At 40.2% G+C, this 17,160-nt stretch overlaps 1 protein-coding gene across 16 annotated transcripts in view; it reads right to left on the bottom strand.

Moving 5' to 3' along the window:
* Positions 1-17,160, bottom strand: part of RAPGEF2 (Rap guanine nucleotide exchange factor 2) — a 681,573-nt gene that overhangs the window by 254,653 nt on the left and 409,760 nt on the right. For 13 of the 16 annotated variants that reach the window (XM_069243519.1, XM_069243546.1, XM_069243572.1 and 10 more), the window contains one exon: positions 16,041-16,058. The exons of the other annotated variants lie outside the window; for them this stretch is intronic. In XM_069243519.1, the coding sequence (XP_069099620.1) occupies positions 16,041-16,058 (18 nt within the window). The remainder of the gene's footprint in view (positions 1-16,040; positions 16,059-17,160) is intronic. 16 annotated transcript variants of the gene reach the window in all.

Here is a 17,160-nt window from a genome sequence, read left to right as displayed (position 1 = left end):
CACAAGTGCGCACACACAAAAAAATAATTATTTTTAAAGATTTCATTTTAAACCAGTTTCACTAGAGTATGAATCAAAATAATTGCGAAATTCATTAAAATTCAAACTATAGCCAAGCCAGAAATGTACATATTATAAAAATGCTGCCACAATGAGGGTTAGTATTTTAATTGAAACAGCACACATTGGTACTTGTACTTTATTTATGTTTGCCAAGTTTGTAATGATGTCTGCAAAACAAGGCTAAGCTATGTCTCTGCTGGAAAACGTGTTATGAACAAACTGCCTCAGCTGGCCTTGGGTGGCTCATCTCAGACTTTCTGCTCTGCTAGCTGGTAAGTCAAAGTTCCGATTGATCGATCAATCGATCACTCTCTCTCTCTTTCTCTCTGCAAAGGCTATTGTATTCTGAATGTTTATTTTGAAACAAAAATCCTCATTATCATGTTGTAAGACGAGAGAACTAATGTGAGATAAAGTACTTGAGAAAAAAGTACCTCCATGCCCTGCTGCGCGGGATACCTGAATCTTGTGTGGGTTGGTGCTTTGTTCCTATTAATCTCATCTGGAAAGGAGTTCCAGCTGACAACACCCTCTTGATATCTACAACCATACTAATTCACAAGGAGAGACAATAAGATATAAAAATGTATTTGGCTCATCTTAAGCTCTGCAGAACCTTGTCAATCAGTAAGCCGCATGTAGACAAGTAACGGAAGCTACTTTTTAAAAGTATTTCACCACAGTCAAAGCCTATGATGCACCCTTCTTAAATGTAGAGACCACCAGATCTTCATCTTGAAAGGGCACCTGTCCTGATGGTTTACTTACCTTACTCTTTCTTTTAATGTCATGAAGTACATATCCAAAATTGTCTGATAAACAAGCCAGGGTATTTTAAATGATATAGGAGATTTCACACACAGTTAATGTAACTTTTGAGTGTCAGAGGCAAATGCGTTCAACAGGAGGTCTTGGTCACAATACGACCAGCCGGGATCCAGTGCTTAATTTGAAAAAATATACGAATAAACAAACAAGTGCCAGGGCCCTCATCAGGAAGCCAACTGCAGCTTGCACCAACCAGTGGCAGGTCCGGAAGGGGGAATGACAGTCCCAACACAGCCACTAACCATCACACTCCCACAAGTGTGAGAATTCAGAATATTCCAGCCCCCCAAAATTATAAAAATGACTTGGGCGGCAGCTTTTTAGCATTTTGCAATGTATATTGCATCAACAAACAACTGTTGTTGTGCTCATCTCTCAATTAAACAAACAGCACCGCCATGTGGCAGAATGATACATGTGCCGGTGCTGAGCACTGAAACCACCAGCACAAATTAAGCACTGCCTGGCTCTGAAGCACATGATGGTGAGGTACAGCAGGCAGTCAAGCATGGCATACATAACCATACCAAAGCTTGACTACTATGGTAATATGTTCAAGTGGCAGAGAGGGAACTACTGTGGATTACTGTTTCAAGTAATGTAATGAAGTACTGTCCACTGCCCTCAAATGTGGCTTCCAAAGGCAAGGTCCCGTAAAAATGCACCCCATATATTTTAACCTTTCTATTGGGGGAATCTCTCACTGTTGTAAGGGGATAGCCAGAGAAATCTACTTGATGAATGGTAGTGCTTAAGCCATTAAACATATATTTGGAATGTTACTTTCTTGTGAACATATAACTAAGTTTTATTCACAGATATTACATTGTGAGAACATTTTTATTTATCTTGTTTTTATTAGTTTAATGTACATCAAGCTTGTCTCAAGGGCATTAGAACGCTTTACAAGAGAAACAGGTTACGCATTTTTTAAAGCGCCAGGGTATTAAGTGATTTGCAGGCACCACAAGCAGCTGAGCAGAGGGCGGATTCGAACCCGGTCCCCCAGTTCCAAAGTCAGGAGCTTTAACCACTGGGTAACCTTTCCTCCCTGCGAGTACAGTGGACTGTGTGCTTTCTGTCATCTACCGTGGTACATTTGATTAAACAATGTCTTAGTAAATTATAACTATCAATCAGAGTGAAGAGGAGGCAACAGTCAGAGAAAGGAATGACAACTCACATAGCCCGGGGTTAAATGTGTGACGTTTGAGTCTCAGGGAAACTGACATTCCATGTTGTACTATTAACCCGCTGTCAGTTCCACAAAATGTCACTTTACCGCAAAAAATGAGAAGTAGGTCAGCACACCTTGAAGTAAAATGTGTAAAATAACCTGATTCTTCATTCAGCATTTCTCGTCGTAGATTTCAGGCTGGAAAGCTGCCAAAGTTAACAAATTAAATGGGTCCCAAAACGGACGCGTGATGTCTGACACCTAAAACGCCTTGAATTCTGCACGACTTACTTTTCAACACCCTTACAACTTTCAATTTCCAAACGGCGCCATCAAATGGGTTCAATTATGATATCAATACCAGCCTTCTTTCCAAGGGGAACGAAAGAACCGCAAATCCCAGCAGACGCCGGTATTTTGCAGCTAGGGATGATGTCATCTACAAAAATAGACATCCTCTGGCAGGAACCGAATCATGGGCAAACAGGGCACCGCATACCATTTCCAACTGCTTTGCATTCATTTGCAAGCGAAGCTGATCACGACAGTCTCGCATGCGGCAGTTGTTGACCTCATTTCCACACTGCATGTTCAATGTAGCAAATTATGTACAACTGCATCTCGGCAGGCTGAGCGCTGCCCCCACACTCTGGGAGTGCGTGGGCTCCAGCACATGGGTATAGCAGGCTGTCCGGCACTGGACTGCTCACACGCGTGTCCTTACCCGCACTCAAGGCCTGGCTGCCAGGGGCAAGACCAGGCCAGCCAAGAGCATGCAGGAACAGAGGAAAAAATCATAAGTAATAGTCAAATTCTCTTTGCCACCCTCTAAATGGACATTTGGCTCTCACAATTCCAAACAGGAAATTCTTAAAAGCGACATCTGCATAAGGTCGAAGGTGCTGAACCCTTGATGGTTGTTCCAGGTATTAGAGGACCTACAGTCATCTATAACCACCTGCGCCTTTCACATTTGTACTGGTGATGCTGTGGTTGTGGAGATATTAAGCTTTTTGAAATACTGCACGGCCCTAAGTATCTACCATTTACAAGAGAAATACACAGCAATGGGTATATTTTCAAAGATATGCAATATCTAACTGCAAAGGATGAAGACTGCAATCAGTGATGCACAGAGGTTAAAGGCACGACCATAAGGACCCCAGTAATGGTGGCAGACTCCAGACCTCCATCAATGTCCGCATATAAATCATTCCTAGGGAAGCCAAGTCTAATTTAATGGTTAAGTGGTTATAAAAAGAAAATAGAAACAAACGATTAAATGAAGACAGTTAAATTGACTCTCCTCAACATTATCAGATAATAATCTGAACACGCTGGTTCTAAACTAACAGGAAGATTAAAAACAGAGAGAATAGCTCACATGCACTTATCATCAGATAAAGCTTGGAGGGGGCTTGAATAAAAACCTTGCAAGAACAATCCACCTGGAAATACTTTGAAAAAATGCTGTCACTGCCATGCCATAAGTACTCAAAGTTCACAGAAGTTAACAAAGTTGGTGGTACACAACAGAATGAATAAAATGTATGAACCATCAATTTTCTTGCAGGGAGCACGGTTTAAAAAAACACCCTATTCCACATCTGGTGGGAATGCAGCAAGTTTGACACTGACTGAAGTGAAATCCAGGCTCTAGCAACAGAAATTACAGGGGGTGATACTGCTTGGAACTCTCCGTTTAGCCTGTTCCACGCAAAAAAGGTTAGGGCTGTACCCTCTACGACCACCTACTAGCAGAGCATTGATGGGATACATCTTTGGTGCTTTCTAGGAAAAGAAGATGAAGCGGCATATGTGGCTAGTTCAGCGCTGGGTCTTAATGGGAGTGGATCAAATGGCTTTCTCCATCAATGATAAATGCCATCCCACTTGCCTCTCCAGAAATGGACCCAGACTTGCATCTAGCACCTGAGGGTGCTACATCTGTTTTACCAACTCTAGTCTTTCAAAAAAGCAAATGGAGATATCTCTAGACGGAAGAGACATACACCTGGTGGATGTGTGCAGTCCATTCATAGAATACTTGGGCCTATTTTGCTTCAGGAAGCCTCTTGTGGAAAAGAAGGATAAAGGGAATGGAAGGGTAGTGACCCTTATTTAATGCAGTTCATTGTGAGAAGCTTCCTCTCTGATACAGCTCTCTTTGTAGGCCAGTGTTTGCTTTGAATTAGTCATGATCTTGTTAAAAACATTGTTTCTATCATCGTACTCTCTCAGATGCTGGTATCATATTCCTGCAGAACTAATGTTCAGACTTTTCGCTCTCTGGTGTTAAGTGTATGCGAGTTCCCACCTGCGTGTCTGTCCGGGCCTGGATGTAGTACAGTAACCCTAGGTAATTCCAATGCCTTTGAGATCCAACTTTCCTCTCCAGGGGATTCAAAGAGCTCTTCCTAAAGAGTGGAGTGTGACACTACACACATACGATGCTGCAAAGGTAACAATCCAATGAATCTCTCTGTGATGCTACATTGGTAATACTACTAACGCTGTAACAATAACAATTAATAGACCATCAATCTGAACGTCCACTGTTGCGTTTGAACAGAACACTTTCATGCCTTCACTTGTACTCAGCCATATTCCTTCCAAGAAAATTATTTTAACAATTCACCGCCTGAGTCCCCTAACAACTGCTTTTCACCATTATCGTTTATAGGTACATGGAACTTACAATAGACTAGACGAAAGTCTTTTTTTCAGTTCTCAAGACAAACAAGACCTAACTCCTTGGCCACATATCGGCCCAAGTTATGGGAGGTTCTTCTTTGGTTTGCCCCTAACAAACATAAGTGTCAATATACTTGAAGATAACATAAGCAGGAGTGCTGTCGATATAACCACCATTTCCAACCATTGTTCATTTATTCATACCCAAAGGTGATCATGGGTATGATCATTCAATGCATAATTTGTCTTCTTTAGCTTTAATAGTCAAAAGTCCATGAACCTACTAAAGCCATCCACTGGATCAATCATCAGATTAACAACTCTTTATCAGCACGCATGCTGTCATGGAGTACTTGGTTAAGGCATCATCTGACTATAGCCAGTGTTGACTCACCCACTGTTCACTTAATTTAGCCTATAGTCAGATTAGTTAAATCTGCTGTGGGTCTCTATCAATAATTGTTTAGCTACATCCAAAATCATCTGCTTAAAAGCAGCCAATATCTGATGGCTAGCAATCAGCCTGTCGGCTTACCCTAAGAAATGATTAAACAATGTTCTCATGAAAAATTGGTTTGCAACACAGATACAAAAAGTTGAAATAACTGTTTTGCTTTAAAGGTATAAGTACTGCACACTGCTTTGCATTGCCCAAATATGTTATCTAATTTTACATAAAAACGAATGGTCCTCAGTAAGGGGCAATTGCCAGTGCATAGAGTTATTGCAAGCATTCCTCACGCCATCTTTTGTGTGTTTGATTTACCACCCTAAGTAGCAAGGGTATGCCCAGATGCGGGACCCGTGTTCACTGTGCCACTGGAACCAAACTACACTGACTGACAAGCCCCAATCAGGGTGAATCTGGTCTTGGGTTGCAGGTGTTCTGGTTCAGGACCTGGCCTGGCAGTTCGGGCTAGATTGTTCCTACTGGGGCAAGATCAAGACCGATTTGCATATGGCTGGGTCCTAATTGAGGCAGCATGGTGGGCAAAAGAGCAATGGGTTGAATGCTACCCCAAGCGATTGCCAGTGGTTATACTTATTGCAAGCATTACTCCCATCCCTTTTTGTGTTTTTGATGTACAACTGTAAGTGGCAAGGGTTTGCCCAGAGGTATGTCCTGTGCTCACTGTGCCATTGGAACCAAGCCCCAATCAGGGTGATACTAGTCTTGTGGTGCTTGTGTTCCAGTTCAGGCTGGACTATTCCTATTGGAGCAGGGCCAAGCCTGATTTGCATAAAGATGGATCTAAACGGAGGTGGATTGGTAGGCAAAAGAATGATGGGTTGGAGTGCTACCCCAAGTGACTGCCAGTGGTTAGACTTACTGCAAGCATTCCTCCCATCAGCTTATGTGCCCTCAGTGTGGGGCAATTTATGTAAGACTCAGAGCCTAACAACTTCACAGCTACATCACAAAATCCAAAAGTCCGGAAACTCCAAAATCTAATTTCTTAATAGAAAAAAACACATGATAAAAGCCCTCCCTGTTGTGCCGCGACCTGAGTGTTCGGCTCGGGCACGGCTGCCGTTCATGTTTCTGACAGCCGGGCGTGCCGTGCCCCTTCTGTTCTGTATTTCCTCGCACGAGGCTCCAAAATGGGCATTAGGGCCTCGGTGAGTTTTCGGCGCGGTGCGCCATCCATATTAGGCATGGGCACCCCCTTCTCCGACCTCTCACTTACCTGGAGCCGCCTGTTCCTTTCTTCTTTTTCTCTTCTTTCTCCTTTTCTTCTTTCCTTATTTTTACACTTAGCAGCCATGTTGTTCTTTATCCTAGCATGCCTTTCTTTTTCCCCTGCATGCCTTAGGACCCTTTCCCAAAATGGCACCTTTCTCTCTATTCTCCTATGATTCTTTCCCAATCCAATATGGTGTCTTTCTTCTTCCTGTTGGTCATTTCCTGTTTTAGGGTATATAAGGAGTGTGATTCTTGTTCTCCATGCGCTGCATCACTTCCTTTGGTGGTGATCTTCGCTCCTGTTGTTTTTTGTCCAGTTTTTTGTCTAGTATTGTTTTCTTGTTTGGAAGACTTACCTTTTGCATATTTTTTGTTCCAATGAGTTCCTGCTATAGAGGTTTTTCCCTTTGGGGTTTTTTCCTCTGAGACTCCTTCTGGAAGACACGGACTGCCTTTTGGCGTTCCATCGTCCGCATCACCGTGGCTACCAGAAAGGGCCACCCTTACCTTGGTCAAGGCAGAACCTACAAGGATCAAGACCACTCTGCAGTTCCAGTTGGCCAGAGACAAACGACGAGCAGCCTGTGACACTCCCAACTTTTAGGCCTTTTTAGGTCTCGCCTAGTTGTCTGTTGCCAAAAGACATCTTTTGGACCATAGTAATACTTAAAGTGGACTTTGGGTCAAGACCATTGCTTGTCATTGGTTGGCTTTCTTGTCAATCTTACTTTCTTGCTTCTTAGTCAATGGCTTTCCTTCCTCTTCTTGTTTGTCCCTCCATGGAAGAATAGTTTTTTAAAAATTATCCTCAGGATTGGATAACTTGTATCCTTCCACTGTTTGCATTCAGGGAACTGCTTTTTAATTTTGTTTTTAGCATACCATTACTTTTCTTGCTCACTGTTGCCCTGCACAACCCCGTCCCCTAGCTTGCCTGTTGAATTCATCACTGTTCTGGTACTTCTCAGCATTTTCTTTTTAATAACCCACCCTTTGATTCCCACCCACTACACTCTGTTCACTGTCACCCTTACTCGTCTCTACCCCACTGCCTCAATGCTCTCTCTCTCCATCACATTTGTATTGAATTACTATAATTTATTATTTATTTATTTAATAACTTTTTAGAAGGGCTTTAAGTTGTAATTTGCTACGGTGCAACTGCTTTCTGTAGATGCGCTTTCAAGCACCTTTTTATTTAGTTTTTTTAATTAACGCTCCAAGAGGAATGTCTGCCATCTTTGAAAGTTGATTTAAAAAAAAAAAAAGCCAGAATGGCTGCCACATCATGAAATACGAGCGAGCAATTATATCATCATTCTGGGGCAGCCGTAGTGTTATGACGCATATGTGCGCATGAATATGTATACATCATCACACTGAGGCTTTTTTTGTCAATGCTGTTCAGCATCGGCAATAACCATTTCCTCTTTCTGCAGAATTGGCAAAGTCAAAAAGCGAGACTTGTTAGCTTTGCCAATGCATTTTTGGTTTAGGTCTCTTGTTTCTTCAGTGGTGACTAGGCAGTCACTGTAAACAAACAGTGGATGTAAAGTGTCAGGAGACAAGTTGGTTTTCACACCAAAAATCCACCCACATTCTTAATAATTCTTTTTTTTTTTTTTTTTAAAGGCTGAACTAGAGTTGCTCAATATTACCAAAATTAAATGTAGCCCGAAAATCCAAATAAATCATACAAAATACAATTATTATCATTAACTGTACAGACAAACATGTACTCTTAAATCCAAAACTTCGACTCTCTCACTGGCTGCTTCTTTATTGAAATGGTTTTAAAAAATGCTGCTGAATCATTCTTAGGGGATCACAATATTGGAGTATGCAACATGTGACAGCCACATAAATTAGGTAGTGCACGGAGGACAGACTCTGGTACAATGAAATCCTGTTTAGTGACAAAGTAGTAGCGGTTAGAGGACTACTTGCAAAAGAAATACAAAGAAATTGGGGAACGTGCACCAAAATTCACACAGGCTTGGTAGAAGGTTGGAAGTCACAATTTGCAACAAAGCACACGTCATTAAGAAAACCCACCACCAAAAATCATCAGTCTGTATAGTGAGAAACACAACAGTGCTAGGAAGCCATTAAAATGTCAACTGTGTTTTTAAATACATACCAAAATGAAAACTCATTTTAAATATAGTGTAAAGTTTCCATGCAAAGCTGGTTCCAAGAAAAGAGAAACAAGCTGAGAAAGGATGCAAAGCCACTGTATGTTTTAGAAAAAAATGGTTGTAGCTAATCTCGAGCGGTTCTACAAGGGTGCCTCTAACTGCACAGTAAATTTGCAGCTCAGAAATAAAGTACTAAAGAACCAAAACAGAAACAGATGGCATTTGTGGGTAATGGCATGGTAACTGCATCAGCAAGACATTACACCCCCACAAAGAAAATCTACCACTGCACACTTCTTGCAAATTAGAAGACTACTAATTATTGATTCAATCATTGGGTTTACTTTGGGTTGACTTGTGTTGTACCTTCATAATATCACTCTTATTCTCCTTCATACCTGTTCTGTTTTTTTTTACTTTTGCTTTATTTTATTTTTTTGTACTGGCGCGTTAGAGAGTGTCAGAGCTTAACAGGCTATTGCGGAGCCCAAAATACAAAAGAGCTCTTCTCATCCGAAGCACATAATTACAGCTGGTTCTTTAGAGCAGCATGATGCTCTTTCAATTAGCACTCCATACGAGAGGTTATCCTCTCCTCCTAGCTCACCCTTCTCCACACTGACAATACCACTGCATTGCAGCATTATACAGATCTCTGCACATCTTGAAATTGGCTGCTTGTGGAGTTCATGCAAAGTAATGACTTCCCAACAACAACAGCCTTTTAGCAGTCCTACCTAAACCAGAACCAGAAAAGATATGGATATGCTGAATTGGGCAGAACCACATGCAACCTTCTTGCCTGTTGGAGAGCATTTCCACGATGTCCAAGATAATCGTTTCAAGATATCAAGGCTAACTTATGGAAAAAAGAAGAGGTAGCACTAATCATCAACAGAAGAAACAACTGAGTTCATTGTTTCTGCTAGTGTTCGGAGGCCATCAACCCAAGTTTCAAGTTCAATGTGACTAGCTTTCAGAAAAATAATTATAATACTCTTGCATATCCATCTTAAAATACACAACCACTGTGGCTGTTCAAGCAGTTTTGTTTGAATCAGGAGAATTAGTCACACAAAGGAATAGCCTTCATGGTCATCTGTTTGAAAATTTAGAAAAAACAGATATACTCTAACATATAAATGATCACGACTTAAATACTCAATAAAACGATCCCTTTGTGAACAGAAAAATTGCCAAGGTTAATTTAAACTTTTTTTTTTTCCTTCAGGGAACTCAGGTTCTCCTTCTGGCTGGCACAGTCACTAGACCACACAATTTTAGATATTCTTCCTGATGTTTTTTGCCCTTTATTGATCTTGAAACACAAACTAAAAACGTATCCGCTTGTAGGCAGTATAAGTCCGCTCAGGCTGAAGACCTGTTTGTTTCCAATGATGACTGTTACCACTTCATGTCACCCTCCCATAGGCACAACCGAAGCTACAACTGTTGGTAGACTAGAACACAGACATCGCTCTACGGAGGTAACTGATACCACTCATACAGGTTCCGTAAGCGCAGTCTTTCTAAAAGGAAGAGAAGAAGCTGAAAAGTTCATACTGCGCTTCTCCATGCTCTTCGGCTTCCATTTGCGACATACAGCACGAAAATAACAAACATATGTTTAAAGCAGTCAGCATCTTGGATCTGCTGTAGGCTGTTAGAAGAAATTTTCACAGGCTCTATTGTTAACTTGATGTCTATCCAAGAAAGATTATAAATGACAGCAATTTCTAACAACAACAACATTCATTCCATTGGAGTTACAAATACTCACAAACACACACATGGTCAAAATGAGCATGCTTTACTTCATTTTGCACCTGAAGGAGGAAATATCCAGACTGATGACATGGGAGATAACTTCTTAAGCAAGTTAGAAGTGACAGACCAACAGGATTTCTTGTTTTCCTTTAATGTACAAAATACTTTGGATCATTTCTGTAGCTGCTTATGGTTATGATACTGAATTAATAAAACAACACAGTTATAAGCAGGAACTGCTCGGTGACTCAATAACGAGATGGATAATCGTGTAAGTGGGATGGGAGGGACCCAATCAACACCTTCCCAGAATAGCACCAGATAATTTATCTTCCATTTAACACAAAGCAGAATCACATCAACACTGGCAAGTTCCACAAAGTCCCAGGTGAATGACAGTATTGCACCAGCTTTACACGATTCCAGACAGTAGTTACTCCATTTTTAAAACAAATGTAGCATGCCACGGTTACTTCAAGGTTAATATTTTGGGTGATTAGCCTCTTGCCATACTACTTAGGGTCATTCTCCTTGGAGTGAGCTCCCTGGACTTTAATGTGATGTAATATTTTGGGTATATTATTGCAATGCCATAGTACTTTGCAGACATTATTGTTCATATGAAGTACTGATGGAATAATTCTATTATTAAGTGTTTTACAGCATTATGCACACAACATACTAGCACGGTGCTTTACTGTTTTTAATGGCAGTATCATGTCACCACAATTCTCAGGTCACAGTTGGCTGAGGACCGTGATGTATTGTGCACAATGATTGTGAAGCACATTATTTTTACTTGCAGTGCATTTGGGGAGGCACAGATACACCCAACACTGAACCCTAAGAAAAACTAATGAAAAAGTATGGAATTCCAATAAGGATTTGTTTGGAATGAAAAAGTATCCATGATATATGTTTTTAGGACAGATTTTTGATAGGGATAAAGAAACCAGGAAATGAATCTAAGGGTGGGTGTGTGGTTAGGGCCGTGTACAGATGTGGCATCCCCACTGTACCACTGTCCATTGTACAATCGTATCTCAATTAAGGCAACAAATGAAAGGCTCCTCTTTCCTATAGTTTGACACCAGTGACGTGTCATGGTAAACAATCATCTCGAACTTCCATGACGGCTAATACACACACATTGACAAACAACAGCATCACTGTATTTTATGGCAAATAGACTCTGCCAGCAGATTTTTCCCTCTCACCTTTCACCTGCAAGTCAAAATGTAGGAAACGAACCTTACATTGGTGTCAGAAGCAGTTTAGGGGTCCCAATAATTATGCTTTCTGATTCAAATCAATTTACTCCTACAAAAACAACATTAAGAACGAGTATCCATTTACAAGAATGCCTTCAAAAACGTAATCCACCATACTTACGAGTCTAACAGGATTACTCACAGCCCCAAATAATTGCTAAAACACAAGAATATGTTCGATTTCAATATCTTTACGGCAGATAGGGACAGGATTGCAAAATCTGTGTTAGAACTTTTTTTCTTTTTTATCTTTTCCTCAATGCAGTCTATTGTTAAAAACACATTCTGCAAGGCTTGATTAGTGATGCTATGTAAGATTTTAAGCTCATAATGTCTTGGATGGTCAACAAAATGTGAGAACATCCTCGGCTATAAACTACAGGACTACCTTCTGAGGCATTCTTGTAGACTGAAGCAGGAATTTTCAAAAGAAAGACAGAGGCTGAAAACTGGCGAATTTGATTTCATCTGCAGGGTATGTCAGTAAGACCACTCCACTTTCAATGATATCTCAACACCAGTAGTTTAAAGTGTGGGTCGTAGTGATTCAGCAATCTATGAGAGTGGATGCCTGTAGGTTGCTCTTGTTATGCAAGTACGACCAAAAAGTAATGCACATACCAAAGCAGGCTAGCTCAACACCTGATCGGTTAAACACAGAATCCTTCTATCCTTCATAAACTAAGCTAAGGAGTCCTATGTGTACCAATAACGTAAAATCACAGAAAATGCTTCCTGCACAATTTCCATGAAAATGAGGCAGAATCGTTGTAATCAATCAAAACCGACAAGTTAATAGGTTAAAAAGGGGTGGCAGTGCTACTCATGCATTTAGGAATGGCGATCAGCTGCTCTTCCTTAATCAGACAAGCTCTCCAGATGTCCTAACACCAACTGTAGCGATAACACTGCTGAATCTCCCTTCACTAAGTGGCACCACTAATCCTGTTATACATCTTGCATGTCATTCAATTTACCAGCAGGACATCACCCAGCACATTACGATAAACTTACATCTAAGACTGTAACTACCACCACCATGGGATGTTGGAAAAGACTGAAACTGTAAACCTTCCAATATACCCAGTTGATTAAAAAAAAGGTATTACTACACTTTTAGGACTACCAAGACAGCCTTACCCATGTCAATCTCATTTTCCTGTCACATGCATCAAAACTATAAAGGATTTAGATACCTCTTTAAATTACACCTGCCTGTTAGGAAGTATCCACGCTGTTCACTTAGAATTATAAGTAAACAGGTATATATATATATATATATATATATATATATATATATACATAATTTTAATTTAATTATAACAAACACATGGCCGCCACATTTGTGCAGCAGCATGTTGGTTTGTTTCTTCTTTTAATTTTAGGGCATATGCTCCCAATTAAAAAAAAAAAAAATACATATCATCAAATTACCTTGCCAACATCAGACCTCTTGCCTTTGCGAGCATTGGTTTCCCCTTGTTCCACTGCCCCACAGAAGAGCTGTTGTAGAATATCAAATAATTCTCATTTTATTATGGAGGGAACAGAAGAAACTCTTGCACACATCTTTCGTAATTTAAGCTGCATTATTTAATAAAAAGGAGTGGTTCAGAGCTGCTTGCTGGCCTGGCTAAGCTCTGCTATGCAGTGGGATCACGAGACAGATTGACATTTGTAGGGTATCCGGGCCCTGGGACTGCTGGAGTTCACAAGTGGAGCCAGAGCCGCCACTCACGGCACAAGGGTATTCAAACACCAAGCTGTTGTATGTTGAAGGTACTAACCCAATGAGAGGATCTTGTATCACAGCGATCTGCTGGACCATCATAGAAATTATTAGGAGCTTCACAGACTTGATACCAATAATGCATACATCAAAAATCTATACTATATTTGGGGTAACTATATTTTGATACATATTAAGCTGAAAAAAACATAAGCCCTTTCACCGAAACTGCAGGAGTAAAATAGAAAAAATAATTTTTAAAATGTTATGTTGATCTTGTACGAGTATTACTTTTAACACACTTTTAACAGCATTTACTGCTAACATGCAAATTAGATGATTTGTTCCTGTTGTGCTCATAGCTGGGTTTAGTCTTAAAACCAAAGCTAAGTACTCAAGTAGAGACTCAGGCATACGGTTAGTGCTTAAAGTGAAGATCAAGTCTTGTGGTTAGCATTAGGGTAAGTGAACAGGGCCTGGGCTAGTTTTATAGTGAGCGCTAATCTTAGGGTTAGGCAGAGGGCTGGACTAAGGCTTAAAGTTAGCATTAAGGTAGGATTAGGATGAGATTTAGATTAATTAAAGTTGTTTTTATGCATTTCATTATTACATTTTCATGATTCCTGGAATAGCCATTCAATCATTTTTTAGACATATCAATTATATATATATATATATATATATATATATATATATATATATATATATATATATATATATATATATTTTTTTTTTACAAAACACAGGTTATGGTCTAGCTTAACAGACAATTCATGTGATGTTGATGGGCTTGGCTCCGCCTACATGTTCAAAGCCAGGAGAATATATTTTGATTGGGCAGAATTTGTGTGCTTCCACAAAAAAAGTGCTTAGCCTCCAGCAGCTCTGATTAGTTTGTCAATTTATCCAGCTGCCTGAGGTTGAACTTTCAAGGGAACATACATAACATTGCAATACAATTAAAAAGTCTCAGATAACTAGATAATTTATGGTGTTTTTCTCTATAAGCAGTGCAGACAGCAAGAGGGCAGTCATTAACCTACATGGTTTTTTTTAGGCTTAACAATGCAACTGTCACCTGACCTTTTAACCTACTCTATTATCCTACTGTCATTTGCATACACACAAATACCTATCAAAGCTAACTTATTGTAGTACTTCAAATTACCATTCATTATTTTAAAGCCAGACCTATTGGCATTGCCAGTGCTTGCTTTAGATATAATGTTAAGGTTTTATGACCTACAGCCAATTAAACTTTTGCAATATTCGTTGCATGATAAAATGCCACGAGTCAGTGCACCATAGCCTGAGGTGTAGATTTAACAAGTTGACATCACTGACCTAGAACACTACTGCTTACAAAGGGCAATGCTGGTAGAAAGATTGCTTTCAACAGCAACGTAGCACTTACTTGTCACCATGATCCGGCCGCTCAGAGCACAATGGAGCAATGAAGTGTGTTAAGATGAGATAAAAGATGAACTTTAGCAGCACTGAGGCTGGCACTGCATGTCTAGGATACACTTGAATTGTAGCATGAAAACAACTGAGCTCTCTCTAGAGTGAAGAGCTGCCAAAATTCGAATATACTAATGGGTGAAAATAGCTCCCAAAATTTGAATATACTAATGGGGGGAAAGCCACAAAATTTAGAATGTGTGGTTTTTCATTAGTGGGACATAATGTTTAGGTTTCAATTTCGAAATAACATACAAAGGCAGCATGCATTTTCCGGAATATAACACTCTGGACACACACACACACACATACACACACCTACACACATTAAAAAACACGGACAGCCAAAAATCTCAGGCTTGCCCATACTAATCATTTGTTATGTTGTTCAGAAGAGGGCATGAATTGCATTTTTCAACCTCTATAGGTCAATGAAAAGGGGTGTATTTTGAACAGCATGGCTAGCTATGAACTTGGTGCTGCAGATGAAGGTAACATCCAGAAAGGAAGCTACTACCTCAAGAAAATAAGCTGTGGTACAACATGACCAAGTGAGAGAGACAATTAAAGCACAGTTGCGTAGACTGCAGCTGAGTGCGAATAGGCAAGTAAGCTAAGGAGCACAGTCACTGCTTATAAGCAACTCTTGTGATTTTGGGGACAGATTGGCATCAACCAGAATATATGGACAATATATGGCTAGGCATCAGCCACAAATCAACTGGTAGAACTAATAGGTGACAGTCAAGGTAAGCATCACAGGTGGACATAAGTGACAGTCAAGGTAAGCATCACAGGTGGACCACCGACACCACAAATACATGGAACAGAAAACTACGACCAGATGTCATTGCACATATGTCAATCTTTGCAACTTCTCCTTATTCTTTTCATTTTGTGTTTGTCATAAACACTTGTTTTGAGCAAACAGTGCCAGAACAGAAGAAATAAAAGGTCAAACGATGGCACAATATTTCTGTCAGAGGAGTAAATGTTCTTAACAGCGTTCTGTTTCTTCTGTATGCATATACTGTGGCTAGGACATACATCTAATTGTGTTGTCCTGTTCTTTCAGTTTACGTGACAGGTCTGCACTACAGTTTAACACATTTTCAGCAACACAAAGGACAAACACTGCACAACAGCACTGCCACCGGGACAATTACTTAAGCTACTTCTCAACACAATGACTGACTTTAGAGGGTGGAACACGCAACAATTACAATACCTGAGGTTTAGTGCATTCCTGTGAGCCAAAATGAAATGAATGCCATAGAGAAGGAAAAGAAAAAATGAACATCATCAGACATGCGGTTAGTAAAATATTCAATCAACAAAGATAATGGCAAAATAGCACTGGGCTCTTCAAGTCCCATGCAGGCTGGTACATGGGAGACTTGTTTGTACACTGTGTGCGCCTGTCTGTTCATTTGTAAAGTATTTTGAACTCTAAAAAGCTGGATGTAAATAATGGAAATGCTGTTCTCACTCACTTTTGAGATAAACGAAAAACAACAAATGAAAAAATAACTCACGTTTGTAGTTTTTTTTTTTTTTTTAATAAACATGCATATTAAGTCTTTATAACCACCAAAGCCACCAATGTGCTTAATAATTGGTGAACATAAGGAGAATACTCACCGAATAACTGAGTGTCAGATAATGGCGGCCACAGGCTTCCAAATGGGGGGCTGAAGGCGGAACAATGCAGCACACAACGGCGCACTCCCATTATACACTCTGCATCGTATTGTATTCTTCTATGTTCACCAATTATTCAGCACATAGGGGGCTTTGGTGGTTTTGACATACTTGGGATACCTCCTGGAACCGCTCTATGCAGCAAACAAGAATTTAGTGATACTATGTGGTCCTTAGACCAATTCAATCTGGCAACCATCCCTCAGGTTACTATGGCCCTCATCGAAAACTACCAGGGCTGCAGTGGCGGTCATCTGGCGGCCGCGGCCCTGGCGGTTTTGAGAAAAGACCGCCAAAGTCGTAATGAGGGCCTATATGTCCTGATGACACCCTGGAAGGGTCTAAATGTCGGCAGCATTTGAAAAGACAGACCTTTCTGTTCGTCATTCTACACTGGGAAATTACCCTATCTGATTATGTGCATTAAAACAAATGTGGCTGTCTGAATAACTGTTTACCAATATACCTGTTATTCTCACAATATCCAACACTTTTTCTTGTTTTGGTTTGTTTCACTTGGGCTGTACTTACCATTATCTTTTTCCACACCAGCTGTGAATTTTTGGTTACTTTTGCATATCATTTCATTTATGAATAAAACCTTTCTTAATGTTGCGTTGTTAACATTATGATTATCACAGACTAAT

This window comes from Pleurodeles waltl, chromosome 1_2, assembly GCF_031143425.1.
Source record: "Pleurodeles waltl isolate 20211129_DDA chromosome 1_2, aPleWal1.hap1.20221129, whole genome shotgun sequence".
In the NCBI taxonomy this organism is placed as follows: domain Eukaryota; kingdom Metazoa; phylum Chordata; class Amphibia; order Caudata; family Salamandridae; genus Pleurodeles; species Pleurodeles waltl.
This window is presented reverse-complemented; position numbering and strand designations above follow the sequence as displayed.